The 27,909-nt window shown below is 41.7% G+C and overlaps 2 protein-coding genes and 1 long non-coding RNA gene across 5 annotated transcripts; all 3 read right to left on the bottom strand.

The window, feature by feature from the left end:
• Window positions 1-2,716: 2,716 nt before the first annotated feature.
• LOC118565520 lies at window positions 2,717-4,335 on the bottom strand. Of its 3 annotated transcripts, none has more exons than XR_004932405.1 (4): window positions 4,270-4,335; window positions 4,070-4,176; window positions 3,862-3,982; window positions 2,717-2,911 (listed from the first exon to the last, which is right to left on the bottom strand). It is a non-coding gene; the product is annotated as an uncharacterized LOC118565520 (long non-coding RNA). The 3 variants fall into 3 exon arrangements; XR_004932406.1 differs by lacking the exon at window positions 2,717-2,911 and adding an exon at window positions 3,377-3,614; XR_004932407.1 differs by lacking the exon at window positions 2,717-2,911 and adding an exon at window positions 3,377-3,493.
• Window positions 4,336-4,782: 447 nt separating this feature from the next.
• On the bottom strand, window positions 4,783-11,342 carry LOC118565512. Its single transcript, XM_036145896.1, has 2 exons — window positions 8,389-11,342; window positions 4,783-7,983 (listed from the first exon to the last, which is right to left on the bottom strand). Exons 1-2 carry the CDS (start codon window positions 11,256-11,258, stop codon window positions 5,775-5,777), a joined length of 5,079 nt encoding a protein of 1,692 aa, XP_036001789.1. The 5' UTR covers window positions 11,259-11,342; the 3' UTR covers window positions 4,783-5,774.
• Window positions 11,000-14,152, bottom strand: LOC118565133. The gene is made up of 7 exons (XM_036144810.1): window positions 14,104-14,152; window positions 13,871-13,938; window positions 13,561-13,785; window positions 13,406-13,462; window positions 13,189-13,323; window positions 12,849-12,920; window positions 11,000-12,626 (listed from the first exon to the last, which is right to left on the bottom strand). The coding sequence occupies exons 1-7, from the start codon at window positions 14,150-14,152 to the stop codon at window positions 11,352-11,354; spliced, it is 1,881 nt and encodes a 626-aa protein (XP_036000703.1). The 3' UTR covers window positions 11,000-11,351.
• Between the last annotated feature and the right edge of the window lie 13,757 nt (window positions 14,153-27,909).

Here is a 27,909-nt window from a genome sequence, read left to right as displayed (position 1 = left end):
AGATGACATTTAGTTGCTTCTCCCACATTTGTTGCCATTCAGATTTAATTTAGCTCTTTTAATTGATTTTATTTCAGATTTACAATATGCTATTTCCATAAGTCTGCTTTGTTTTTAAAGACACCTTAGCTAGATGATCTGCAATATCATTACCTTCTATATCTTTGAGCAGTTATCCACATAAACCTAATCTTTGTTTTCAGTTTGTTTCATTCTAAATAACACTTCATAAATTTCATAAAGTAACTCCATACGACTTTGAGATGAAACATTTAAAATAGACATTAAAGATGATAATGAATCTCAACACAGCTAAAACAAAATATCCCAATTCAGTTCAACTTAATCAAAGCACACAAAGAAACAACCCGACGCAATTTTAATTATATTTGACACCGATAAAACGAAATAAAATAAAACATTTCATGGAGAAAGCTCAAAAGAACTCGCTTACCTCAACTGGTAGACTTGAAAGAAGCTGAATTAAGCCGTTGACCCGGTTTGATTGGTGTGTTAGCCAATCAGAGAGAAAACATCCGTCATGACGTGTAGTTCTGCTCACCAGTCAGTTCTTCAAAATCTCTACTAAATATGCAACACAACCTTTACACGAAACCAAACAAAAAAAAACTCGTAGACCCCCCCCCCCCCCAAAGAAAAGAAAGAAAAAAAAAAAGAAAAAAGAGAAATGTTTTGTTAAACTAAAGTTCCGCGCACAGGCCATGACGTCATCAGTCATGGGCTACATATTAGCGATTAGCAAAACTGACCGGCAGGTTAAATGTGCTGAAAACACATCTTGTTGATGAAACATTTCCACCGTTAGATCTCATGAAAAAGGACGGCTTAGGGTTTTACTGCTAAATCAGGTGACGTTTCTATGGGGATCAGCCAGATTCCAGAGTCGGCAGCTGCTTATGACGTAATGGCCGAGTCTACAGATAACCCTGAGTTTAAGATATGGATCTGTAGGTTTTAAAACGTCTGACATAGACCAAATTATTTAATGGAGTTTTTAAATATATAAAAGGCAATAGTCTGTACATACGTGCATTGTAGACTTCAAATCATTTAGAGCGAGATTCTGTGCAATCCACACAGAAGAAAAAAGTAATACATCTGCTCCAATGGAGTCTGACATAAACTCATCCATGTGAATATCTTCTGAGTGAAAAATTATTTATGTTCATGCCTGTTTATGTTCCTTTTGCTTTTTCCTACAATTTAGCATGTGTTTTTCCATATATAATTAATGCATTTGTTTGCAATGCAGTACTGTGGATCACAAGTCAACAGCTCTGATTCTTTTGTCTTTAGTCCCAAAAAGGCACTTCTGACACAGTATTCCACATTTTAAGTCCATACCTGGTACATGTTTGTACGTAGGTGCTCTTGATCCACCAACTCCGTCTTAAGTCTTCTCCTTGGGAAGCTTTCCCCAAATAATTGAACAGATTCTTCTCGGCAATCCTCACAAAGCAGCAGTTCTTTCTGTTGCTGGTGCACTGTTTAACACTAAATGTTTTCCCTTTTACTCAACTTTCTTTAACATGCCTGTACAGACAACAACCAGTTTCTTCAGAATGATCTTTTATCAAATATATACCTATGAAGGGGGTCCATGACTGTCCTCTGGACATCCATACAGTCAGCACTATTCTCCATAATTACATTTGACATTACAATGACATTTGCAAAAGAGGCTTAAAATATATCACTGTGTGTAATGATTCCCTGAAACTTTCTGAAATGACTGGGAAAAAACTATGCATGATTAATATTTGAGATATACTTCTTGGGAGCAATGATATATCTCCAAAACTTTTGGGTCAACTTCGGTGCTCTACATTTATATGACGTGAAATTTTTTTCATTAAATATTTTCAATATATCAAGACATATTTTAAGTTCACCATAAAGAAAACTGTAGAGCTAATGTTAGTGCAGTCACGTTAAACCATGTATTAGTCACCATTGTCATGTATACAAATAAACAGACATTAGTATATTGACGATGAACACATTTATTAACTAAAAAAACAGAACTAACTTCAAACAGCCAATAATTGATAAAAGTACAAGTACAACATGCTCTCGGACAATGAGAGACCAAACAAAGTGAACTAAAATACATTTGAGGTCATGTGTAATGGGCATCTCCTGTAAGAAACAGATAAGGTGTGTCTTACAGGCGATGCCATTTACACGTCATTGTTTTCTGTGTCCTGTATGGGGGCAGCTGTTGTATCTTCTAAAACCAAATGGCCAATTTGAAATAAACAAAATACATAACCTTACACACAGTCCACAGTCCAAGCATTTTATCTACAATTTAGGGTTCAACTATTTGAGCTAGGCCTGTTTTAGGTTCCTTTGCGCACATTATTTTAAATTTACATTAGACTAGGTAGGCTAAGACTGTTCAGTAACCAAGGTCAAATCCGTCTACTCTACCTCCACCCCAAGAAACCTCCTACTTGGTCCTCCACTTCCCATTCCCATGGACAAACATCCATCACTTTCAAACCTTACAAATCCAAGAGTACCAGTAGGGGGCATCAAAGGGCGGGCTGGGCCTCGCACCAGAAAAACGCCACCTCGTAAGAAATGGTAAAAAACCGATGCAGCCCAGTCAAGGGTAATCCCACTCTGGGCCAATCTGAGCGAGATGAAACCCCGTATTGAATCTAAAAATTATCCTTACCGAGTAATTATGGATCTGTGATACTCATCAGATCCTGGCTCTCTATATAACAAAGCCAAAAGATTGCAAGAACTGTAGATCTTGGTGTGTGTGCTCTAGCGTGTTCCTCCCAAACTTCTTCTTTTCTTGTTCCTCTGCTTGGACAAAACGATTTAGTTGGATGTTATGAGTGTTCAGTCCTCTGAAGGTGGTTGGCAGACACCAGGCCTTGTTTATTGTTGAGGAACAGAAACAAGGATTGTAAGTAGTGTTCTTATCAAGACTCTCAATCTTGTGTCTTTTACCTTCTTCAATCACTTTCATATCCAGATATTCCAGCTCAAAATTATTGTGTTCTTAGCTTAACCTCCTGCACTGTAATTATTAGATCTTCCATAACTCCTATATTAAAAGGAGAAATCTATAAAGTTTGTCGTTATCAGCAGCAGTTTCTCTGTAATTGTTAACCAAATTTCTCCCATGTCTGTCTTATCTTACAATGTCTGACAGTTGAAAGTTCTCCGTCCATGAAGTAATAAGATGATAAATCTATGTTGCACTGTTTGAATGTTCATCACAGTTCATTTAACACACTAAGTCACAACAAGTAATTGTATTAAACATTTCAGAGACTTCTTGCAGAACCAGCCTTAAAATACTTCACCTTTTTCTAAAACCCAAACATAAAAACCCTTTAGTTTGTAAAAGAAAGCTTTACTATATAAAAAAGATGGACAAGGAAAAGGGTGAGAAAAGGCTTCAACATCCATCTTGGGGAGCACTGTCCTTGGCAGGTGATCTCTGTCAGAGCTAAATTCACGTTAAAAAAAAATTAAAATTCAAATGGCAACTTTTAATTTTGTGCAAAGTATAAAGTACCACTATTTATAAAATCTGTGTGGGATGGGATGGAGAGGTCCAGCAGGTCTCCCTTTAACACAAAGTAATGCTTAGAATGGCTTACTCCATATATTGACACACAATGTTTAGCTGAGAAACTAATTTAAACATAACTCTTGGTCAACCATCCTCTGTGCTTGGAGGGATTGGGTACTGAACAACGTCTCGCACTAGCTTTGTAATAAAAGTCAAAATTGCAATGAAATGTTTGTTAAACCATCTGTGGGACATGAAATTGAAATGATCATCCAGAAAATCTACATAAATATAATGAATACCTTTTTCCCCCTTGGAGAAGATGTAGGTAGCGGAGTGACACAGCCAGAGGCAGGAACGATCAGGTCCACTTCTTTCAGCAACTTTGGGCTAAACCACACAGGATTCAATGGGATGGTCAATCTGAAATAACAAACAAAATACAAAAGCTTACTTAAGGCCTTTTATGTCCTTAATGACATTTGTGATTTTAACGGAATACAAAGGTACCTTCTTGTCTACACCGTGGGTTGGCAAGCCCAACTGAAGACTACGGCCAGTCACAGGGCAATCTGGTCTCTCCTTTAGTCCACGGCAAACTCAGTCCAGTGCAAATTCTAACAGAAACCATGATATACAAGAAAGCCTTTGAGATTTTAACACAAGCATCCTACAGATTTTAGCTACATACATTTTAAGTATATACCTACTCAAAAGCTTTAAATGTTGACAAAGAACTCCTCCTGATAGACCTCAGCATCCAACATGACCTAAAAACACAATCATGAGACTGTTGAAATGGCAGAATGAGAGTGTGATGGAAAAATTGTAATAAAATATTTGTTAGGTTTTGCCATGTGTAATTTGGATAACTTGCTGCAAATGGTGGGTTGCCTTCCAGGTCTACCAGGTTAATCTTCACGTTCACCAAGCACCAACCTATGCGTTTCACCTTGCGCAACCTGCAAAAGAGACTAACACTTGGGGAAAAAAAGAGACAGGGAGAAGAGGCTGAAGCATGCACAGGGCGGAAAGTAGAGAAAGCAGATAGGAGGAGAAAAGTCTGCAGCAGAGATGAGGAAAAAAGTCTGCAGCAGAGATAGGAGAAAAGTCTGCAGCAGAGATGAGGAAAAAGTCTGCAGCAGAGATAGGAGAAAAGTCTGCAGCAGAAATGAGGAGAAAAGTCTGCAGCAGAGATAGGAGAGAAGTCTGCAGCAGAGATAGAGAAAAGTCTGCAGCAGAGATGAAGGGGAAAAGTTTGCAGGAGATAGGAGAGAAATCGGCAGCAGAGATGAGGAGAAAAGTCTGCAGCAGAGATAGAAGAAAAGTCTGCAGCAGAGATAGGAGAAAAGTCTGCAGCAGAGATAGGAGAAGATTCTGCAGCAGACATAAGATGAGAAGACTCCGGAGATGAGAAATAAATACACATTCCCAGATAATAAACGGAGCGGAAAATGGCCATTCTGGAACACAGTGCTCTGTATAGCTCTGTACAAGTAGTGGCTCATCAACAACAACAACAACAACCACCAAAGGAAAGTCTAATGGGAGCACTGCTAAGAAAGAGAAACAAATTGTGCCATAAAACATATTGAGAGCAGTCATTGCTCAGCAAAAAGTTGCACAAGTGCAGGCTCATGGTTAGACTCAAACTATTAAGAGGGCCTTAACAGTCAACTGTGCTATGTGATTGGGGACTATTAAATCAAGAACAAAGCAACATAGTCCTGCCCAATCACATTTTCCACTTCACAAAGTCAAGGAGAGGCAGCAGCTGAGAAAGAAGACAAAATACAGTATACCGGGTTGTGGTAACTGTAATACGTCTGCAACACACCTGACTGGACACAATATTCTGGGCGAGATATGTAAATGTGATCAATCAGGGTGCGCTTTTCCGTTGTTGGATCCAAGATGAGCTGGGTGAACCCTTTGATTTCAAACAACTCCTTGATTGCTTTTCTTCCCGGAGAGAGAAGATCCTCATTGAAGTCTCCCAATACAACAACCGGCTGAATATCAAAAGAATTAAGACCATCTAAGAAGCTGTGAATGTTTTTCAGGAAGCTGGCAAGATCATAACTGGGTGGCCTGTAAACTGTAGCAACAAGGACGGATATCGGAGCGTCCAATCTAATCACATTGTACTCAAGATCTGTAACATTGTGAAAGTATCTCCGTTCCTCAGGTTGGAGAATGCTCCTGCAGTAAGTTGCTACTCCCCCCCTTCCTTGGTAGCAATGTCAGCTCTGCTAGAGTAGGAGACATGTCTGTTGCGCGCAAACAAACAATAACCCTCCATATGCAAAGAAGCTGGACAAGAAGATCCAAACAAATGACTTTCCGTAAGACACAGAATATCGGCCAATCCCAGTTCATGATGGTGCTTCATGTCCTCATAGTGACACACAAGACCTTCGACATTGTGGTGGACGATTTTCAATGTAGTGTGCTGAGGACTTGATGGGAAATGCAGCAGGGGGCTGGTGTTCAAGAACGATGCTCGCCTCATCGTATCCATAGCTGCTGTGATACTTTCATCAGCGTAGATCTTCTTCTCATCAAAGTCGATGATTTTAAGCCCTTCCAAAGAAGTGGTATGGCTTAATGCCACATATGCCATGCCAGGTTCAAAGATACGTTTTAAAGAAACAACTGCCGACTGCATGGTCATCCCCTGTACTTTGTGTGCCGTACACCCAAAGGCCAATTTAAGTGGAAACTGCCGTCGCACCACTCCTTTTATGCTACTTTGCTCCTCGAATCTCTCAACGTATACCAAGTCGTCCGGTTTACCACGCATCCTTTTGGTCCGTCCAGCCGTGGAATTGTCCAGTCTCAGTCCGATCAGTTTCACAGTTACCGTTCCGTCTATGGTGTCCGTAACGATGTCGGCTATTGTTCCAAAGGTTCCATTCACCAGGCCATCCTCTACATCCAGGTTCCTCGTTATCATAACTCTAATACCCAATCCAACTTGTATGTGGTCGCGCAAATCTCGACTTTTGCCCCTAACGCAACTGCCCAAACTAACCATGTTTCCTGTTTTGGTTTCTCTCCTGTAGTCCTCTGCGTGAACGTCCACAATCGCTGTACCTAAAGAGGCAACCACCGCAGCGTTGTGTGCGTCCACCTGTTTGTTGGTTGCAAATATGTGCAACACATCCAAGGGACAATCCTTGGGATCTGCAACACACCGCGTCAGCAAAGCTCTGTCCTCTTCACTGAGATCATCAGCTTTCCTTTTGACGCGAAGCCGGTTAAGCAGCTCAGCAAAGACTTTGTCATCCTTCTGCCGCATGATTTCGGTTAGACTTACTAGGCAGAAATTCTCATTCCAGAGATCAAGTACACCATCCTCCATGACACAAAGAGGTCTTGAAGCTCCCAAGGGGGGCAGTTGGTGAAAGTCTCCCACCGCAAGAACACAGACCCCACCAAACGGCCTTGTGTTCCCTTTGATCTGCTGAAATCTCCAGTGAACATATGCCAATAGTTCTTTAGAAACCATGGAGATTTCATCAATAATCAAGATCTCCACATTGGAAAGAACTGCTCTGACCTCATCCAGGGCATTTCCAAGTCCCTTATAAGGTGGCTTCAAGCTTTTGGGGAGCTTCAAGATGGAATGCAAAGTCTTGCCTGAAATGTTGTACGCCGCAGTCCCAGTGAAAGCGGTGAGGAGCACAGTGGGCTGAGACATGTCACCGACATCCCGCAATCTAGGAAGCTGACGCAAAAGCTTAGTTGCCTCCTGGTAAACGCATTTGATGACATGCGATTTACCACACCCGGCTCCTCCCGTCAAGAAGTAAAAGAAGGGTTCTGGGTTCTGACCCCAGACACGCTGCAGGCACCAATGACGAATGGCATAGAATATGGATGACTGAGTCTGGTTTAAACTGCGGAACATTTGTCGCACAAAGTCAGGGCTCAGTTTAGGTACTTCAATCGCCGGCAGGGTTACATCCATTTGGTATTCGGGAACCGGGTCCTGCTCTTCGTCTTGTTCCACCACTGGCCGCTGCGCAACACATTCCAAACGCTCGACTTCAACCTCGGGCGCAAAAGTGTTCCAAGCATTCCGAACTGGTCCTTGCTTTTTCATTTTCTCCATGATCTTGTCGATTTTTTTCCCTTGTCCTTCATACCTCTTCCGATTAAAGTCTACCCATTGTTTGACACTCCACCTACGGTGACGTCCATTGTTGTAGAAGGTTTCATAAGATGGGTGTTCCTGACTTTTGAGATCCTCGTCGCTCCTGTGTGGCAAGTACAACTTCAGGAGCCGCCTGTAAAATTTTTCCGGCTGTTTCTTTTCGGAGAAACGAGTGAATCTAATGACGGCTGGCTTCCCCACTGTTCTCTTCTGGATGTATCCGGCTTCGTTTAAGAGAGGGATTGCATTGGGTCCTTCAATTTGCCTACTGTTGTGGGAGTTTTGGGTGGAATATTAAACAATAGTAACTGAGTTCCCATCTTTACTAAATGACGAGACGGTGGTATAACGTTCCAGCACTTTTATTGAGAAACAGAGCAGATTCACATAGATGGAAAGTAATCGCACCCCACGGTTCCGCTGCAGTCTCTGTCTGCCCTGTCTCTGTCTGTGTCACTTTTCGGGCTTCCCCTAATACTGCACCGTGGCCTTCCCATGAGACAAAACAAAGACAGTCTATCGTAAACAATCAGTATCCCTCAGCAGCTGCAGCATTTGGCCTTGCAATCAGAAAACAGTGGATCTTATACACAGACATCAGGTCTCCAGGCCTCCTCTGTCCGAGTGGTGTGAGGCCATAGTGACTTCAGAATAATAATTCTTATAACACCTACCATACAGGACCCTGTATTCAGAGACAAATACAGCCAAACACATGTCTTCAAATTCCACATTTTGAGGTCTTTTGACGTATTTGTCTGGCAATCCTTTCATCCAGATATCCTCCTCATCTGGGCCCATGTTCATGAGTCTGCTCATTGGAAGACTCATTTTCACAGCGTCTTCACCCGTTTGAATGAAAATGACACTACGTGACGACTTCTTAAGAGGTAGACTGCAGGTGCGTGCTACAGACTCCTGAGCACTGACCTCTCGTTTTGAATAAGCCTGCATGATCTTCTTCATCTCATCCTGCTGGTTGACATTGGACTTCTTCAGATCCTCAACGACAGACTTGAGGTACTGTGCCATTTCATGCTCTGGCTTGGCTATGTAGGACATCATGTACTCGATGCAGCTGTACTCATCAAGCACATACTGAATGTCCATGTTGGCATTCCACGCACGGAGGAGAACTGGGTTGTAACCGTTTACCCAAGCGTCCCTGGGGTCCCGCTTCATCATTACCACCATCCCAGAAGTGAGAGCGTCAACATAGTACCTGTATTCCTGCCTGGTCATGTTACAAGCCTGGAGTAGCTCCGACAAATCCTTGAAAGATGATTTTTCGTCCATAAGTAAATCCCTTACAGGCTTCAGCTTCTTCTTAGCCACCGTTTGTAGTGTAGAGATGATTCTGGATCTGGATTTTTTGGACTTCTTCCGACCTTTCTTTTCCTTTACTTGCTCAGCTTTTTTCTCGTCATCTTCCAAATCCAAATCGAACTGAGGGACAGTGATCGTGGTTCTTTCCATCGGTAGTTTGGGGAATCCAAATCGGCATTCGACGTTTCCTTTCTTGCACGATTTCGAATGCTTTCTGCTGTGCATCTGAACCTCCTTGACAATTTTATGGAGCTCGGGGTCTGCGGTTTCATCGGGCAGTTGACAGCAAATGTAGCGGTCGATGAAATTTATGACTCCATCGCAACATGCCGGGTCTTCCATCTCGGGTGCATCCTTAATCCAGATCACTGCATGTATATGAGGTGAACCCCTTGCCTGAAACTCCACATGATAAAAGTAATCCTCAACAGGTCCAAGAGGCTGTGCTGGGGAAAGAATGAGGTCTGTGAAAAGCGCGTCCACTCTCTTCTCAAACATGCACATGACAGTGACCGGATTGCTTCTAAGAATATCGCACTTTGCATTCCAGTCAAGATCTGAAAACGCTACCTGTTCTCCATGCTGAGCTTTGATGGCCTCAATGAACTCTGGCCATCTCATTTCAGCCGCGGAGAAGGTCACAAAGAAGGTAGGTTTTCCAAGCTGCCGAACCATGGCATGCAAATCACGGAGGCCTTTTTCCCAATAAGCTGGAGTGCCTCGTAACGGTTGCATGAAACGAGTGGCCTCTTTATTCTGGATTAGCGTTTCCACCTCTTCTTTATCCTGGAGCATTTTACTGGAAATGTTCCGTCCATCTTTGGTCGTCGGTTTCCCTTTCCGTGTTTGGATAGACATGCTGTTGTTGGCCATGTGGGTCTCAGTGACAAACTGAGCAAAGAAAAGATAGCTCTGGTCTGCCGCAAACCTAGTGTCTACCGAGAAAAGACGTACATTGAAATACATACTCGGAGACAGCTTGACTCGCCTGGCTTCATCCAAGGTGTTTCTTCCAGTGGGGAATTGCACAGGGTAAGCCATGGATTCAAGCCTGGGAACACCGAAGAAGGAAACAGGTTTGTTTCCCTGGGCAGGAGCGATGCTGAAAATACCATCTCCATAAGAAAGGACTTCCTGTGCCAGGTCGGGGGGCTGCATACAGGTGTCCAAGACTAAACCAGGCCGAAGAGCCTGATGCTCTTCCCCTATGTGCTCAGGTTGTTGTTCCGTTGCCACATCCGAATCATGGTCAGATTCAGGGATAGACTCCTCGGTTGGCTCATCCTCTTGAAAATCAAAGGCAGCACTTTCGTTTACAGTAACATCCCTGTAATCGGGATGGGTCCGTTTAAGTGTGGCCAGACCAACCAGCACATTCTTCATGTTGATGGTGTAGAAGTACTGATGTCCTTTGAATTTTATTTTTCTCTTCAGCTTGACCTGGAAGAGCTGGGCTTCTGTGCTGGGCCGTGGGAGACTGTTGACAGTTGTTTCCATGTCAGAAGGAACACATACAACAGCTCCATGTACTGCTTTTTGCTGTCCTTTTGGCAAAGAAACGATCTTTGCAAATGGGATAATTTTGGATATTAGCTGCCTTTCCAGCACATTCAGCCCAGCAAGCTCCGGGGGAATGGGTGACAGATGCAAGCCATTTGCAGCGGTGATTGGTGGCATCCCTCCTCTAAATAGGTGGTTGTCACATGTGAAGCAGATCCATTCCTGCATCCTCTCCTCAGGTACAGAACATGGGGCAGAGCATGCAGATCCACAGACGTGTACATAAGTACCCGTTAAGCACTCAGCCACCACTTTCATCTTCTTTTTATACTTCCCCCTGTTACAATGTTTCACTTGTCCTGGGAAGAGAGCTCTGTGGCACACCGTGCAGACGTTTGTGGGTCCATGGCGAATTTTGTCCTGGAATTTCTTTATTGCTGCGTTCATTTCTGGGCTGATCTGAGGCTTTGGAGCTTCCTGGTGGTGGCCAAAGTTCCTCCTGTATTTCCTACGAATTCGCAGAGCACACCGCATTGTCCAATCTTTGGAAAGCGCTTCCTTTGACAGCCTTAGCTTTTTGTTGATGGCACATTTTTTAATATGTTGAACCCAAAACGCTAAGTTGGTATGATACTTTTCCCTCATATATTTACTCATGAGTGTTTTCTGCCCGGCTCTGAATTCGGGATCTGTGTATCTTACGTTAATGTACATTTTCTGGCGGCTTCGGTAGGTGGGATTGTTGCTGTATTTTTCTGTCACGTATTTGTTCTGTCGGGTGCCGTAAGTGGGATTCTTGCTGTATTGTTACGTCACATATCTTTTCTGTCGGGTGCGGTAGGTGGGATTGCTGCTGTAACGTGTTCTGATATACTCTCTTTTTCGGATTTGGTACAAAGGATCCTTGCTGTATTTCTCTCTTTGATGCTGCCCCATGTACGTTTTTTGTCTTGTCCTAAAGGTGTGATCAGTTTTGTATCTTTCCTTGACATAATTAATTTGTCTCCAACGAAAAGCAGGATCATTCTTGTATCTGTTGGTGATGTTGTCCTTCCTTTGCTGTTGTTTAAGGACATACGTTTTTTTTAAGGCTTGTAGTTTACTTAACTTGAATGCTGGACAAAATTCACACCTTTCTTTTTGGGATGTGCTTTGTTTTATCTTTCTAGGTAAACTGTGTCCTAGCTGTGCTTGAATCCTTTGCTTTACTTTTTGTCTCCTGGCTTTAGGCATTTTGGACACATCTGGGACTGTTGGGAAGGTTTCCTCTACAGCATTGGCTACATCGCAAAGCCAAGGTGGCATTTCCTCTTTGTCAGAAGTGCTCTCTGGTTTTTGCACCTCTGGTCTTGCTTCTGTGGGTCCAGGGGAAATATTCACAGAGTCCAAGGCAGGAGGAGGGGCATCATCAAAATCATTGACAAACCCTACTGGTACAAACTCATAAGTGGCACGGGGCCCACGGTTTTGAAAGAGTTTGTAAATATGCTGAACCATGAGTGTCAAGTTGCTAAACGTCTTCATTATTGCTGTTCCGTTCGAGTGGGGGAGGCCTGCTGAATTCCGTGAGTGAGAATCGAAAACTCCAAACCTGCCGTCTCTGTCACGGAAAACCGCAATGAACTCTGGAGTGACCAGAAGGAAAGCATGGGTCACATTTTCACACAGGCACTCCAGTTGTGAGGCAAGATCCAAACCCAAGCGTCGTGATGTTGGAGGGCTGTCATTATGTCGGAAGACAAAACCAACTCTAATACCTGTTGTGTGTACAGTGTAGATGTTCCTGTCCATCAATACCTGCTTGGGCATCTCTTCCACTGTCAAGTGATCGTCAGTAAATGTACCATCCAACATGAGCTGCTGTTTTGTACCAACATACAGTGCATCTCCTTTTTCAAGCACTCTGTCAAGTAACACTTTGTCAAACTGCAACCCCTCATTGTGATAAGCCAAAAAGGTCAGAGCCATGCATGCACACTGATGGTTACGTGAATAAATACCATATTTCCTGTCCGCCTGGGAATGTGTAGCCCTCACAGACCGGACTGGTGAACCGCAAACGGCAGGTTCCAGCGCACAGTCCTGTGTGAACATCAGAAAAAGGGTGCATATTAATTTTTGGTCAATAACATTTAGGTACTGAAAATTTACAAATTATTTTTTACAACTATTAATAATGATCAGAAACACTGTAGGAGCCAGGCAGGGTTGAAACATTTGTGTTTATTATCAGGGACTGTGCATGCAATGTAACTGGCTGCTCCCCTCCAGAGAGAAGGAAGATGACATAGCTGGAGCACCTACCTCAGTCGGAGGGACTTCTCTCCTTGGCTGGTGGCGGACGGGCCTGGTCTTCTCAGGCAGCGCTCCCTTGGTCTAAAACATGTCCACAACATCCATCAACATTTAACATTGAACTGAAAATTTGAAAGAGATTTCAACATTGACAGAACGTATAATGTACTATCTGCATAAAGCGAAAATAATCAAAAAACATTCAGTACAACCGTAAGCATAGAAAAAAAAATGGTTTTTGCAACCATATATGAATGCTGCTCTTCCAGTTTGTCTTTTAGAACCAACAACACGGTTGCTGCATAATCCCAGGTGGTAGGAGGAGAAAACAAATATATCATAAACACACCTTCTTCCCCTTCGGAGCACAAGTGGGTTCCAGGAAGTCACAGCCAGACGAGGGGACGATCCGTTCCATCTCCTCCAGCAACGCCGGGCTGAACCACACAGGATTTGGAGGAATGGAAGAGTCCAGCAGGTCTCCCTTTAAAAAAAAATGCTTAAAATACATTAATGCGTACATTAAGTGCAGACACCGATTTAGTATAAGATTAGCCAGTACTGACCTGTTGGTCAACCATCCTCTTGCTGGTGTGTGGACTGACATCACCCTGGACCTGCTGCTTCATGAATGTTTGAAACCACAAATCACTCAGAGGCACAAATGTGCTAAAGCATATAAAAAGCTAAAAAGGAAAATTAAAATCAAATAAGTCATTACCTTCTGGCCACCTTCCACGAGTGTCCATTCGAAGGGGTTGGAAGGACGTGGAGACGCCACCTCGCCGACCACCACCAGCCTAGGAGGGGGGGAACTTCTGACCGGGGGAGGGGAGGCCGTCACAGGAGCTGGAGATTTCGGTTCACTTGCCTCCAGCTGCGTGTAGGTGGCAACCCACAGCAGCTGGGCAAGAACCTCCATCCCAGGACTGTCGCTCAGGTGAACCTGCCACAGACGATCAAACATGAGCACATGAAAACATTTACAGTAAGCATTCATTACCGTTTTTATAGTGATATGTTTAACATACGCCATCCTTGCTCCACAGCTCCAGACGACTCAGAGGGAAGTATTCAGCGACAGAAAGGTACCGAACACCTCAACAGAGAGAGAGAGAAAAAAGAAAACAAAGTTCCCACACAGAATCCCACACAGAACAAAACAGCAACATGATATCCCACCTTGTTTGTGATACAATCAATGGTTGTCAGATATCTTGTGAGTCATATTAAAATATGGTCGTTGGCCGTTTGTTTGTATAACCCGAGGAGAGCTCTCTGTACGAAAAGAGATAGCGGATGCGGAAGGACATCGGTTGCCGTTCAACTGTTAAGACAGTTCTGTTGTGTATTAAACAATGAAGTACGCCTGCAAAATAACATATGGTAAGAAGATAAAATTAGATTGAAACGGAGAAAACATACGCCTGCGACCAGCAGGTCGGTCTAGCACGCAAGCGCAGTAATGCCTTCTACTTCCGTGTTTATGTCCCTAAAGCATCATGGGAAACCGAGTTCAATAACGCGTTATGTGGTAAGCTTTGTATTGCTTTCAAGCTTTATATATATATATATATATATATATATATATATATATATATATGCTGACAGCTTTTCAAAGGTTCTGGAAGCACAAACTTTGTGTTCCACCTCACCAGACAAACATTATGTCTGATGAAATGGTTTCTTCATGCTTTGGACACGGCTTTTTAAAGTGTGTGTTTGTGCTGTATTGACTGTAATTTAGTGCAGTAGGTTACAAGTTATTCAAGTTTGTTAGAAAGTAAAAGTACATAAAACAATATAGTAATTATTTTTGAGCTGCTGCTTATTATCCAGTCCCTAAATAAAAGATTGAAAACCTATTTTTTAACAGTGACCTGGACAATACAGCAGCACAAAAAGCAAATGTAAAAAAAGAGAAGCATGTATTTATTTAACAAAAAGTGAAATATTTCAATAATTTGAAAAGCTCTAATATGCAAGCAACATAGAAGTAACATCATAAAGGAATGTTCAATATCAGATGCATTGAGATTGATGTGGCCAACTTGAATCTCCACAGCCAGGATTTAGACCAGTGGCTCCCAGAAGAGGGTCATGGACACTGATCAATGTACTAACGGGGTCTGACGTGAAGCGCATGGAAAATGTCGAACAGGTTGTAGTGATGTTGTAGGCTTATAGGAAGCTGCTGACATAGTCATTCTAAATGTCCCACCGGATGCTGGCGGCCGCTAGGGCGACAATCCTACAGGTTGTACTGTGCCTGTTGCCCATTTACAACTGGAGATCAGCACCAGCACCCCTCGCAAACCCAGCAGAGATAAGCGTGTTAGAAAATTGATTTATTTTCTCTTTACCATCAAGATGTCTGGCAGCTGGCACCAGAAGTTTGTATTATTTGGCTTTATTTGTCTGGAAACAGATGCATACAACACTTTACGTGCACAGCCATGATGAAGTGGTTGAAGGCTAACAGCTGATAATACAGCAATCTCATTGGCCGAGCAGCAAAAGTGTATAAGACATATTCACACAGTTATATATTTTGCAGTTACATATTAATATAAGAAACACACAAACTATACTCTAACATCTCTCTCTCTCTCTCTCTCTCTCTCTCTCTCTCTCTCTCTCTCTCTCTCTCTATCTATCTAAATATATATATATATATAGAAGTCAGGAATCATGCCCTCCTTCAGCACAGGCTGACACACACTAACCATCGCACCAACTGTCATTTCAACAGGTGGAGTTCAAACAGAAAGGAACCTGTGGCCTGTACACCAAGAAGAAGCAAAATATTTAAACAATTTGAAAAGTTCTAACCCACCCTGATTCAGTGGCGTATTGGCAGGCAGTTCTGCATATATATATATAAATACATATATATACATATATATTGCTGTAGATATATGTTTTGTTACATCTACCACTGTGCAGCCTGTCCCTGACCTGTAGTAAGCTCTGGCCCTCAGAGTTCCGTCGTCATGGAAACTCACTCACACACCTGCAGCAGAAGTGCATGACACTTTGGTCACAGTAAGTCCCATTGGATTATAATTGAGAACTTTGCCCCGAACAACGCTTCATATCTCTTGATCCATAAATGGTAGAGACGTAATTTTTTCTGTGTTTAGTCCGTAACGGATAGGGGAAGAAGAAAAGCTATAGTTTTTTGCTGGAAAAAGTTTAATAAAGGCGTAAAAAATTATGATATAAAGGCGATTTTTATGGATTTTCAGAAATCCTCTAAACACGGTCCCGAACAAATCGCTGTAGCTCAGAAAGTATAAGAGATATCAAAATAATTCTTTCACCATGAGTATCAGCAGGCTTTTGAGGACCAGGAAGCTCATTTTTATGTTTGTACAAGAATCGGTGTAGCCACAGCGACGATGTAAAAAAGTGGATGATTTGGGAAAATGCATCTCCAAAGCGTTTTTAGGATTTTGCACATTCGCTACTCCCGAACAAATTGTTCCTGCGGAAAAACCGTAACAGTTATCCACAAAATTCCTTTTTTGTGAGTGCCAGAAGGGTTGGCACATTCATGTGTGAAAGTCTCATGTCTGTACATAAAACGGTTTAGGAGTAGCGACGATGCGAAAACATGTGATGTTTTGGATTTTCAGACGTCATTTTTCAAAACCGCTCCATAGGAAATGAATGGGGGAGGTTTCGGGTTTGTGTCGGTCTGAGGTGATTTGTGAAAAATCTATAAATGCCACACCAATGCTATGCTAGGCACATGCTAGGCAGGCGCCTAATAAAGAGACGCCTTTAGAGGTGAATAGTAATAGGCCCTGCCCATGCATTTGCATTGGGAGGCAGTGCTGTGCTTCGCCCAGCACTGCCTCCTCATTGCAAATGCTATGGCAGGCGCCTAACTAGAACATTTCTGAAGAAATTTAGCAAGGCGCCTGCCACTTGGTGCATACCGTACCGTCAGAAGTAGCAACAGGAAGCAACACTGCGAATTTCAGCTTTCTACGGTCTTCACAGCCCCCGCAGCGGCCGTCGAAAGATGCCATGTTAAGTCAGTGGACCTCCTAGGAGCCTCTTGCTAGCAGCGTTGTCATGGAGACTCACTGACAGCTGCAGCCCTCTCTCTGTCTGTAAAGGCAGAAGAACCCTGGCTAAGCAGAAGTTGATAGGACCTTCCTAAGGCTACTTCTGGTTAGCAACATGCTAACAGATAGCCGCTTGCATGGTTTTGTTCAGTATCACCGGGTGATGTTACTCTGTTAGTTTGGTTGAAATCCTGTACTGAGAAGTGCCTAAAATGGGAGAAAATCCTAAAATTCACCAAATCTGTCAAGCAAAAATTTGTACAGGCTTCCTAGAGCTACTTCCGGTTAGCAACATGCTAACCATTAGCCGCTAACATGGTAGTGTTTGGTTTCACTGGGTGAGTGTACTCTGTTAGTTTGGTCCAAATCCTATACTGGGATGAGCCTCAAATAGGGAGAAAATACGTCATTTATAACGTTGCCATGGTAACTCAAAATGGCGGGTGGTACAAAAAATACTTCATGGGATCAGCACACATGTTTTAATATACACACTGTGGGGATTATAATACAAAAATCTTAGTCTCCCACGCCGGGTTTCGATCCCACGACCTCTTGCATGCAAAGCCTGCACTTACCATCTGAGCTATACTGGAGCGCCATATATGGGCATGCATTATTGGGACCATAAGGGGTTTGGTCCCCCATTGAAAAGCATTGGATGTTTGACACCTCATAGCTCGGAGATGCTTTATGCGACGTAGCCCAAATTTCCTGTGGAGCTTTCTCTCAAAAGGAAGAACAGACTATGTGAAGCAGAAGTTGGTGAGACCTTCCTAGAGCTACTTCCGGTTAGCAACATGCTAACCGTTAGCCGCTAACAAGGTTGTGTTCAGTACCACCGGGTGATTGTACTCTGTCAGTTTGGTCCAAATCCTGTACTGGGAAGTGCCTCAAATAGGGGTGCCAATACTTAATGTCACCAAACGTGACCAAAGTTCATGGGTCACATTGGCCTCCTTTAGCAACTCAGCCTCACCACATCTTTGCCCAGAACTCAACATTTGACCAAAATGGTGTGTAGTGCCATTTCCCACATGTGGGTGGTGCTGTATTGGCCAATTGGGTCGTGTCTAGGCATCATGCCAGGTCCTGTTGGAAGCAAAGACCCAATAGGAAAGCATGTAAAATCCAAAATGGGACAGAAAATTGACACATGGCTGAAAGTCACATGAAAATTTTTAAATGTTAAGAGGAAGTGACTGCGAATTTCAGATTTCTACATTGATCACAACAACTGCAGTGAGCGTCGAAAGTTGCCATTCTATCTCAATGGAGCCTCTTCCTCTGGCCCTCAGAGTTCCGTCGTCATGGAAACTCACTCACACACCTGCAGTCTACCGAAGTGCAGAGACTTTGCTCACAATAAGTGCCATTGGGTTATAATGGAGAACTTTGCCCCGAACAACGCTCGATATCTCTTCATCCGTAAATGGTGGAGACGTAATTTTTTCTGCGTTTAGTTCGTAACGGATAGGGGAAGAAGAAAACCTATCGTTTTTTGCTAGAAAAAGTTTAATAAAGGCGTAAAAAATTATGATCTAAATTGGATTTTTATGGATTTTCAGAAATCCTCTAAAGAGGGTCCCGAACAAATCGCTGTAACTCAAAAAGTATAAGAGATATCAAAATAATTCTTTCACCATGAGTATCAGCAGGCTTTTGAGGACCATGAAGCTCATTTTTATGTTTGTACAAAAATCGGTGTAGACACAGCGACGATGTAAAAAAGTGATTGATGTGGGAAAATGCAGCTCCAAAGCGTTTTTAGGATTTTGCACATTCGCTACTCCGGAACAAATTGTTCCTGCGGAAAGACCGTAACAGTTATCCACAAAATTCCTTTTTTATGAGTGCCAGAAGGGTTGGGACATTCATGTGTGAAAGTCTCATGTCTGTACATAAAACGGTTTAGGAGTAGCGACGATGCGAAAACATGTGATGTTTTGGATTTTTAGACGTCATTTTTCAAAACCGCTCCATAGGAAATGAATGGGGGAGGTTTCGGGTTTGTGTCGGTCTGAGGTGATTTGCGAAAAATCTATAAATGCCACACCAATGAGGGTTACATTTCCCGAATCCTGACAAAAATACCTACGTTTTGATGTATAATTTGTCTACGTAGAGGGAAACTTGAGCGAGTAAGGTCAAGTTGTTCGGAGTATTGAAATCTTTAAAAAAGCTAGAGTGGGCCACTCTAGCGGTTGGAGAATTCCGTCATTGACTTTCATTATAAACAATGATTTCGCTGATTTTTGGACATGAGCTTTGAGGAGTAACTGTGAAGAGACGATAAAAGATATCCACATCCCGTTTTCACTTCTGAGTAGTTCACAGATATATCTACAAACTGGAAGTTAAACGGTGTTCATAGGTGAAAGCATGGCGACACAGTACAGCTTTGAAAATGGTAATTTTGAGGCTTTTTTTCTTCCCGACTCCATTCATTCCTATGGGTTTTTTGGGGTGGGTTTTCGTTAATTTTGTCGCCATGGTAACTCGAAACCCCAATAAAAGTAGTAGCACACTATTGCCGACCGAACCGCACGTTTTGATACCTATATTGTGGGGGTGCAAGCTACGGTTCGGGCCGCATTAACGCACAAATAATTAAGAATATTAATAAAGAAGCCGTTTAGAGGTGAATAGTAATAGGCCCTGCCCATGCATTTGCATTGGGAGGCAGTGCTGTGCTTCGCACAGCATTGCCTCCTCATTGCACATGCAAGGCAGGCGCCTAATAAATAAGCCGTTTAGAGGTGAATAGTAATAGGTGCCTCCATAGCGGAAATGCTATGGCAGGCGCCTAATTATTTTCTTAATTGAGGCTCCAAATCTACTGACGAGACTGAGAAACACAATGAACCCACAAAGGAACGTTGTGGGATACTGCGAAGTCTGCAACCGCAGTAAATTACTACACAAAAAGAAAAACCTGAAGGGATGAGGCTCCTCATCTTTATTCATAGAGCTGTGACAGCGTGCTCTAACTGTGACCAAGTGGCCAACAGCATTTGACACTGTTCTAAAACAAAGTATGAAAAGGCTCAACATTATACATCAACTATATCCCTGGTGTGACTCATTGGCTAAAAGCTGTGAAACAGAATAGCTGATATAGCAATAAAGCGAGCGTAGCAATATAATGGAGAAATAGAAAACTAATAAATGACAAAAGTCCTGTTGGTAGCATAGCTATCATTATCCTAGCATCTATGCTAACAACAGAGCTAAGAAGACAAAGCTCTTACCTTCATAATCGAAAAGGTATTGTTCCACAAAGAACTTGTAAACTTTGTGGAGTTTGGAGGCTGGTGTGGCCGAAAGCTTTTGTGCCAGTCTGTGCACGTCTCCCAAACTAAATTTGGGTAGATTGGTGAGGGACTGTGTGAAATCCATATGTAAAAACACTGCTCATGGAGAAAGCGGAAATAAAGATACCCTGCTTCACCGCAGAAGGGAAGTTGCATGACGTCACCGTGAAAAGGGTCTATGGGCAGCAACATATAGACATGTCTATGGGCAGCAAACTCTTTTTTTTTCTTTTTTTTATTACAAAAATTAGAAACTTACAGTTCACGTTTGCATGAAGGGAAAGCAAAAACAGTAAAAAATAAAGTAAAATACATAAAAGACACTTTTCAACATCAACAATTGAAGTACATAGCCAAAGAAACAAAAAATAAATATCAGTTAAATTAATTATAAAGTTAAAGTAGATAAATGTTGTAAACATTTTGATGCTGATTTACCCTTGATTCCAGGAATGCAGATTATATCATTTTTAAATCAACTTTAAAAAACACTGAAAAGAGGTTTGTTCTTCATAAATTTTGATTTATGGATGAAGAATTTACCAAGCAAAATAAATAGATTGACTATATATTGTATAGAGGGGTTTGAGTCAGAAAAATAAAAGAAAATGTCAAAACTGGATAAAAGTATGTTTGAGCCAAAGTGTCCAATTCCACAGAGAGGAGCTATGTGTACAGCTATAGAATAAATGGTCTAATGTTTCTATTTCCAAAGAGAAGAAGGAGCATTTTTCATCTACAGTGGGGATAAATTGTGAATTAAGCTCATTACAGGGGTAATAATGGTGAAGGATTTTAAATGTTATTTCTTTTACTTTGTTTGTAATTAAAAATTTATGTGGGTTACTCCATGCTCTATTCCAGTTAATGTTTTCATACGGGGGGGGGGGGGGGGGGGGGGCATTTGTACCTGGAGGCAGGGATAGAGTTTGCACATAGAAGGTTTTTAATTACTTTGTTGTTGACTTTTCTGTCAAGAAAAGATAAACCATTTATCGAAATATTGCTGGAGACAAAAACATAAATTTGATCCAAATCTTTCTCGTCTCTAAGTAGGGTGATGATCCCATGGGGTATGGCTCTGGTTACAACGTCAAATTATTTCCTTGGAGGATGGAAATTAAATTTATGAGTGAAGTCGTCATATGTTAAAATTTGTTTTGAGTTATTTAACAGTTAGGCTACTAGAACAATATCATGTTTAAACCAGTTTTGTATAAAGAGAGTCTTGTTTCTATGTATGATATCCATATTGTTCCAGATAAAACATTTATGAGGGGAGAAATTGTGTTTGAATAAAAGCGACCAGCAAGTTAGAGCCTGTTTATGGAAGTTTGACAGTTTGATTGGCAGTCTGTTGATGGAGTACGGGCACTGAAGCAAGAATGTGAAGATGAAGTTTGGAACAATGTTCCACAGACTGCTTGGATTTTTCAGAAATCTTTTAAACCAGTTGATTTTTAATATCTCATTAAAAAGAGAGAAGTGGATTACCGATAAACCCCCTTCCTCAATTTTATTAGTCAAGATGTTTTTTCTGATTTTATGGGGCTTCTTCCTCTATATAAAGTTATATTATAGCTTGTCTAGATTAGCACAGTGAACCTTAGGTATTTCTATAGATGTAAATAAATATGTAGCTCGTGAGAGACCTTCTGCTTTAGAAAGCAGAACCCTGCCAAATGTAGATAAATCTCTTGTAAGCCAAGAATCAAATTTTTTATTAATAGAGTTGTACAGTAAAGAAAGATTACTCTCTGTCATTAATTTGTGATTATGACTGATTTTAACTCCAAGATAGGTTACTAAGTTCTTTATATTTTTCCTGCAAATTTGACCCGAGTGCTTATTTTTAAGAGAAAACAGCTCACATTTTGATATCTTTATTTCTCTTTCATTTAATGTAATTCCTTTGAATGGACTCTCGTGAATTAGGTTACATAGAATTTGAGCTACAAATAAAAATAGAAGAGGCGATGTGGGGCAGCCTTGCAGCAGGGCCGAGCTCAATTTGTGGCAGCGGCATCTGACACCGGCACTTCCTGTGGCATGCGGTGATTTGTGGCATGCGGAGTGGCATGCGGTGTGGCATGCGGTGTGGCATGCGGTGTGGCATGCGGAGTGGCATGCGGTGTGGCATGCGGTGTGGCATGCGGTGTGGCATGCGGAGTGGCATGCGGTGTGGCATGCGGTGTGGCATGCGGAGTGGCATGCGGTGTGGCATGCGGTGTGGCATGCGGAGTGGCATGCGGAGTGGCATGCGGAGTGGCATGCGGTGTGGCATGCGGAGTGGCATGCGGTGGCATGCGGAGTGGCATGCGGTGTGGCATGCGGTGGCAATGCGATGTGGCATGCTGTGTGGCATGCGGTGTGGGATGCGGTGTGGCATGCGGTGTGGAACTGCTGTTTCTGTTTTTACGCAAACTGTTTGTTACAGACGTCTGTTACACTATAGCTACTTGTAAATAATCATATTTTTATTGCATTATTTTCAATAAAAGCTCAACCTCCACCAAGTCTTTGCACTTCTTGTGACACCTCCACCAACTACTGGCTCTTCTTGTGGCAGCAGGAGTGGCAATTGCGGTGGTGGCTGCAGGACTTTCACTGGTATGCACTTACCAAGAAGATGTCACGGCTGTTGCTGCATTCCTGTTGCTGTGTGTGGGCAAATAATTTGTTAGCTACCCGTTACTCTTTAACTACTTCCAAATAATCATGTTTTATTCATATTATTTCCAATAAAACCTTGTTTAATAACCGCCAGCTTTGTGGCAGCTGCAGTGGCATACATCCGCCACAAGGTGTCACTAATCCGGCATGCCACCTGCCGCCCTTCTGCGAAAATGCTTAGATTTTCGGGTTGTTTAATACCTACTATATATTTACATTCAATTATTCATGTATTAAATTCACATAATTTAACAAAGATTTTCAAGCAATTTAATACAAAAGTTATAAGGTTACTGTATGTGTGGTTTAACTCGTGATTAGAGAAACAAATGTGGTGATATAAATACATCACTAAATACATCATCTTTGTGGCACCTAACGGCCACAGTGTGCCAGTGTGTTTTCAAGTGATGTATTTATATCACCACATTTGCAGTGTTGTATAGGAACGAAGTAAAAGTACTTCACTACTGTACTTATATTTTGGAGTACTTTATATTTTTATCGAGTATAAACATTTTTGATAACTTTTACTTTTACTTCACTATATTTCTGAACTTAATTGCATACTTTTACTCCAATACATTGTCAATGTTTGGTTTAGTTACTCGTTACACAGCGCTGCTGTGGGCCAGCGGGGGCGGGGCCTGGCGCTCCACGCAGCCAATCACTAACGCGTCTGGTCTTTGATTGACAAGGTAGACACCCCCCTTTAACTCCACTCTCATTGGTTGTGCTGCCTTAAATCCCCCCTTCCCTCTTCCTGATTGGCTGTTTTCTATTGCGTGTGCGTGCGTCCTTGGAGCGGAGAATTCAGTTTTGATTCATACTGAGATACTGTGGTTACCACAATTAATACTAGGCTACGAAACTAGTCCCAGTTAAGAAACTAAACATTATCTGCAAGGCTGCTGATTGCAGTTCTGTAAAGAAGCAGGAGAGAGAGTTTTGATTTGTTGAAATTGAGAAATGTAAGTAACCAACGTTAATATCTCAAAATAGCATTTAATTCTGAAGTATAACACATTTTATTAAAAATTCTGATTCTTAGCCACACAGCCAACTGAAAAAGAAAAGGTGAGGGTTCCCCTTTTACCAATATTTCATTGTTATTATTGCTTTCATTTTTTGTCGACCATTTGAGGCAGTTCAGGCATAAATAGGTGGTGTAATTTCTATTAGACAATTACTATTAAATGTAGTAATAGCAACCCTTGTGCATCAGTGCCCTAACCCTAGTTTTGTGTCTTTAGGGAAATTATTCCTCACTTTTATCAATATAGCTAGTCTAACTATTGTCATCATGCAGGTTTTACAAACGCACAAGGTGTTATCGAGTGAAAACAATTCAATCTGTTTGTCATACCTGGACCTATATTGTTGCTTGTTTGACGAGCTTTAGCTCAAAACTGTGTCAACTCTAAGAATCTTACATCTGGACTGAAAATGGAAAGCCTGTTGTTCATGCCAGGAATCACAGTCAACACTGGGGGCTGAGCACCCCTACAGGTCAGATCCTAGAATCGCCCCTGATCACCACTAACAGGATAAGAAGCTGGTTCAGTAGTAAAGCAGGTTAAATTAACCTTGTGGTATAGGTAGAGCATCTATTAGTAGAGCTGGGAGTCCTACTTTTCTGAACTAAATGATACCTGCAACCGCAGGTGTATCTATTAGCAAGTTTACCACTTCCTGTAGGTTAGATATCACTTCATCACTTAACCATGTTCTTAGTATACACCCCCTTTGCCTGCACTTGGTTGTGTACAATTTTAAAGTGCATAGCACTGACCTTACTTGAAGAAGGAAAACTGAAAGCTTACAAAAAAGTTGTATTTTCTGCCTAAACTTGGTCTACATTTCTCCTGCACTTGGTTGTTTATATTATTTTAAGGGAATTTGACTTTCAAGGTTTACCAACATCTAAAAAATGTAATTCAAACTGCTTTGCTTTGATTTACTTTTTACTTATACTTTTTATTACATTACTTGAGTACATCTATGTTTACAGTAATTTTCATACTTAAGTAAAAGACATTTCAGATACTTCAAGACTTTTACTCAAGTAACATTTCAGTCAGTGACTTGGACTTTTACCAAAGTCATATTTTGGAGAGGTACCTATACTTTTATTTGACTCCGAGACTTCAGTACTTTATACAACACTGCACATTTGTTTCTCTAATCACGAGTTAAACCACACATACAGTAACCTTATAACTTTTGTATTAAATTGCTTGAAAATGTTTGTTAAATTATGTGAATTTAATACATGAATAATTGAATGTAAATATATAGTAGGTATTAAATAACCCGAAAATCTAAGCATTTTCGCAGAAGGGCGGCAGGTGGCATGCCGGATTAGTGACACCTTGTGGCGGATGTATGCCACTGCAGCTGCCACAAAGCTGGCGGTTATTAAACAAGGTTTTATTGGAAATAATATGAATAAAACATGATTATTTGGAAGTAGTTAAAGAGTGACGGGTAGCTAACAAATCATTTGCCCACACACAGCAACAGGAATGCAGCAACAGCCGTGACATCTTCTTGGTAAGTGCATACCAGTGAAAGTCCTGCAGCCACCACCGCAATTGCCACTCCTGCTGCCACAAGAAGAGCCAGTAGTTGGTGGAGGTGTCACAAGAAGTGCCAGGACTTGGTGGAGGTTCAGCTTTTATTGGAAATAATGCAATAAAAATATGATTATTTACAAGTAGCTATAGTGTAACAGACGTCTGTAACCAACAGTTTGCGTAAAAACAGAAACAGCAGTTCCACACCGCATGCCACACCGCATCCCACACCGCATGCCACACAGCATGCCACATCGCATTGCCACCGCATGCCACACCGCATGCCACTCCGCATGCCACAGCATGCCACACCGCATGCCACCGCATGCCACACCGCATGCCACACTGCATGCCACTCCGCATGCCACACTGCATGCCACTCCGCATGCCACACCGCATGCCACTCCGCATGCCACTCCGCATGCCACACCGGATGCCACACCGCATGCCACTCCGCATGCCACACCGCATGCCACTCCGCATGCCACAAATCACAGCATGCCACAGGAAGTGCCGGTGTCAGATGCCGCTGCCACAAATTGAGCCTGCTGTCTCTCCAGCCTTGGCGGATACCTTTCTTTATGTAAAATCTAGGAGAGGTTCCATTCACCAATTTAATACAGCTGTTTCCTCCCATGTACAGAGTTTTCACAGCATTAATAGAAGTCTGACCAAAATTAAAGAAATTTAAGGAGTCAATAATAAATTTGTGGCTTACTATGTCAAACACTTTTTGAAAGTCTAAGAATAAGGTGTTCATCTTTTAGAAAGTCTTTGTATTCTATTAGATCCAGCACTAAGCGAATGCTATTGGCTATGTGACGCTCTTTTATGAAACCAGATTGGCAATCGTCAATTAAAGTGTGTAATTTAGATTTGAGACGTTTTGCTAAGATAGATGCTAGTATCTTATAGTCATTATTTAGCAAAGTAATGGGTCGCCAGTTTTCAAATATAGAGAGTCTTTGTGAGGTTTTGGAATAAGTGTTATGACGCCCTGCCTCAGAGAGGGAGGAAGCTCCCCTCTGTCAAGAGATTCTTTGAAGACGGCCAGAAGAAATTTACCTAATGACTCAGAGAAGCATTTATACATCTCGGAAGTCAGACCATCACAGCCTGGTGATTTATTGTTCTTTAATTAAGTTATTGCCAAATTAATCTCTTCAAGAGTTATGTCCTGACAACAGATATGATTATATTCTTCATAATTAGGTGGGTTGATAAGGTTAAAGATGTCATTTGGGTCTTTAAGATTATTGTCTTGTGAGTAAAGTTTTTCATAGAAAGCCAATGTATAGTTTGAAATGACGTTACTGTCCTCGCTAATTGTTTCCCCAATTTTAAGTTTTCTTATAGCATTGATTTCTTGTTCTCTTTTTTCCATGGAAAAGAAATATCTGCTGTTTTTCTCTCCCTGTTCCATCCAGTTCCTACGTGACCTTATAGAAGCTCCTTTTGCTTTGATTTCATATAAAACGTCTAGTTGGTTTTGTAGTCTAATAAGGCATTATTATCTTCTTGGCTCAGCTGTTCTTTTTCAGTAAGCATGTTAATATTGTTGATTAGCATGTATGTTACAATCCTCTTTTTGTCTGCCACTATCTTGCCATAACCCGAGCAGACTCTTCTAATTTTATATTTGAGAAGTTCCCACGAAGTCCCAAAATGATTCCCTTTTCTTGCAGCTTCCCATTGTTTTGAGATAAGGAGTTCTATTTGCATTTTTAGTTCCTCATGAGACAGTAGAGAATTATCTAATTTCCAATAACTTTGTTCCTTGCTGATTTGAATAGATAAAGAAATGGCCTTATGGTCTGTCAAAACAGCCGGAGAAACAGTGCATGACTCAATGGAGGGCTCTAAGTCAGCCGAGATCAACCAGAAATCTATCCTGTATTGTAACGTATAGTTTCTATTACTTCAAGTAAATATTTTTAATAATGTATTTTTTTCCCTCCATATATCAATGAGATCCAGTCTTTTTGTAAAGTCAATTCGTTTTTTTAGAGGTTGGAGCTGGTTTTGACGGGCATCTGTCTAATTGGTTATTCATAACCATATTAAAGTCACCGCGCAAAATTACCTTAGCTGCAGGATATTTAGACATCAACTCATTTAACACCGAGTCCAGTTCCTCCACTAGTTTTGAATTTTTTTGAGAGTGAGCAGTACCCATTGATGTTGCCTAAAATAAAAAAAGCACCTTCCAAACAGGTAATAGTAATATTCCAGTGAACATTGGTATCCCTAACAGTATTAACGACCTTCCCTTTAAATTTATGAGTGAGAATAGCAACCCCTGCTGAGTGATTGGATCCGTGAGTCAGCCAGATGTCCTCTCCCCATGGTCTCTTCCATAACTTTTCGTCCTCTTTGCATGACTGAGTCTCTTGGATGAAAATAATATCAGCATCGTAGTCCTTACAAAAAA

Source organism: Fundulus heteroclitus, chromosome 13, assembly GCF_011125445.2.
Source record: "Fundulus heteroclitus isolate FHET01 chromosome 13, MU-UCD_Fhet_4.1, whole genome shotgun sequence".
Lineage (NCBI taxonomy): Eukaryota > Metazoa > Chordata > Actinopteri > Cyprinodontiformes > Fundulidae > Fundulus > Fundulus heteroclitus.
This window is presented reverse-complemented; position numbering and strand designations above follow the sequence as displayed.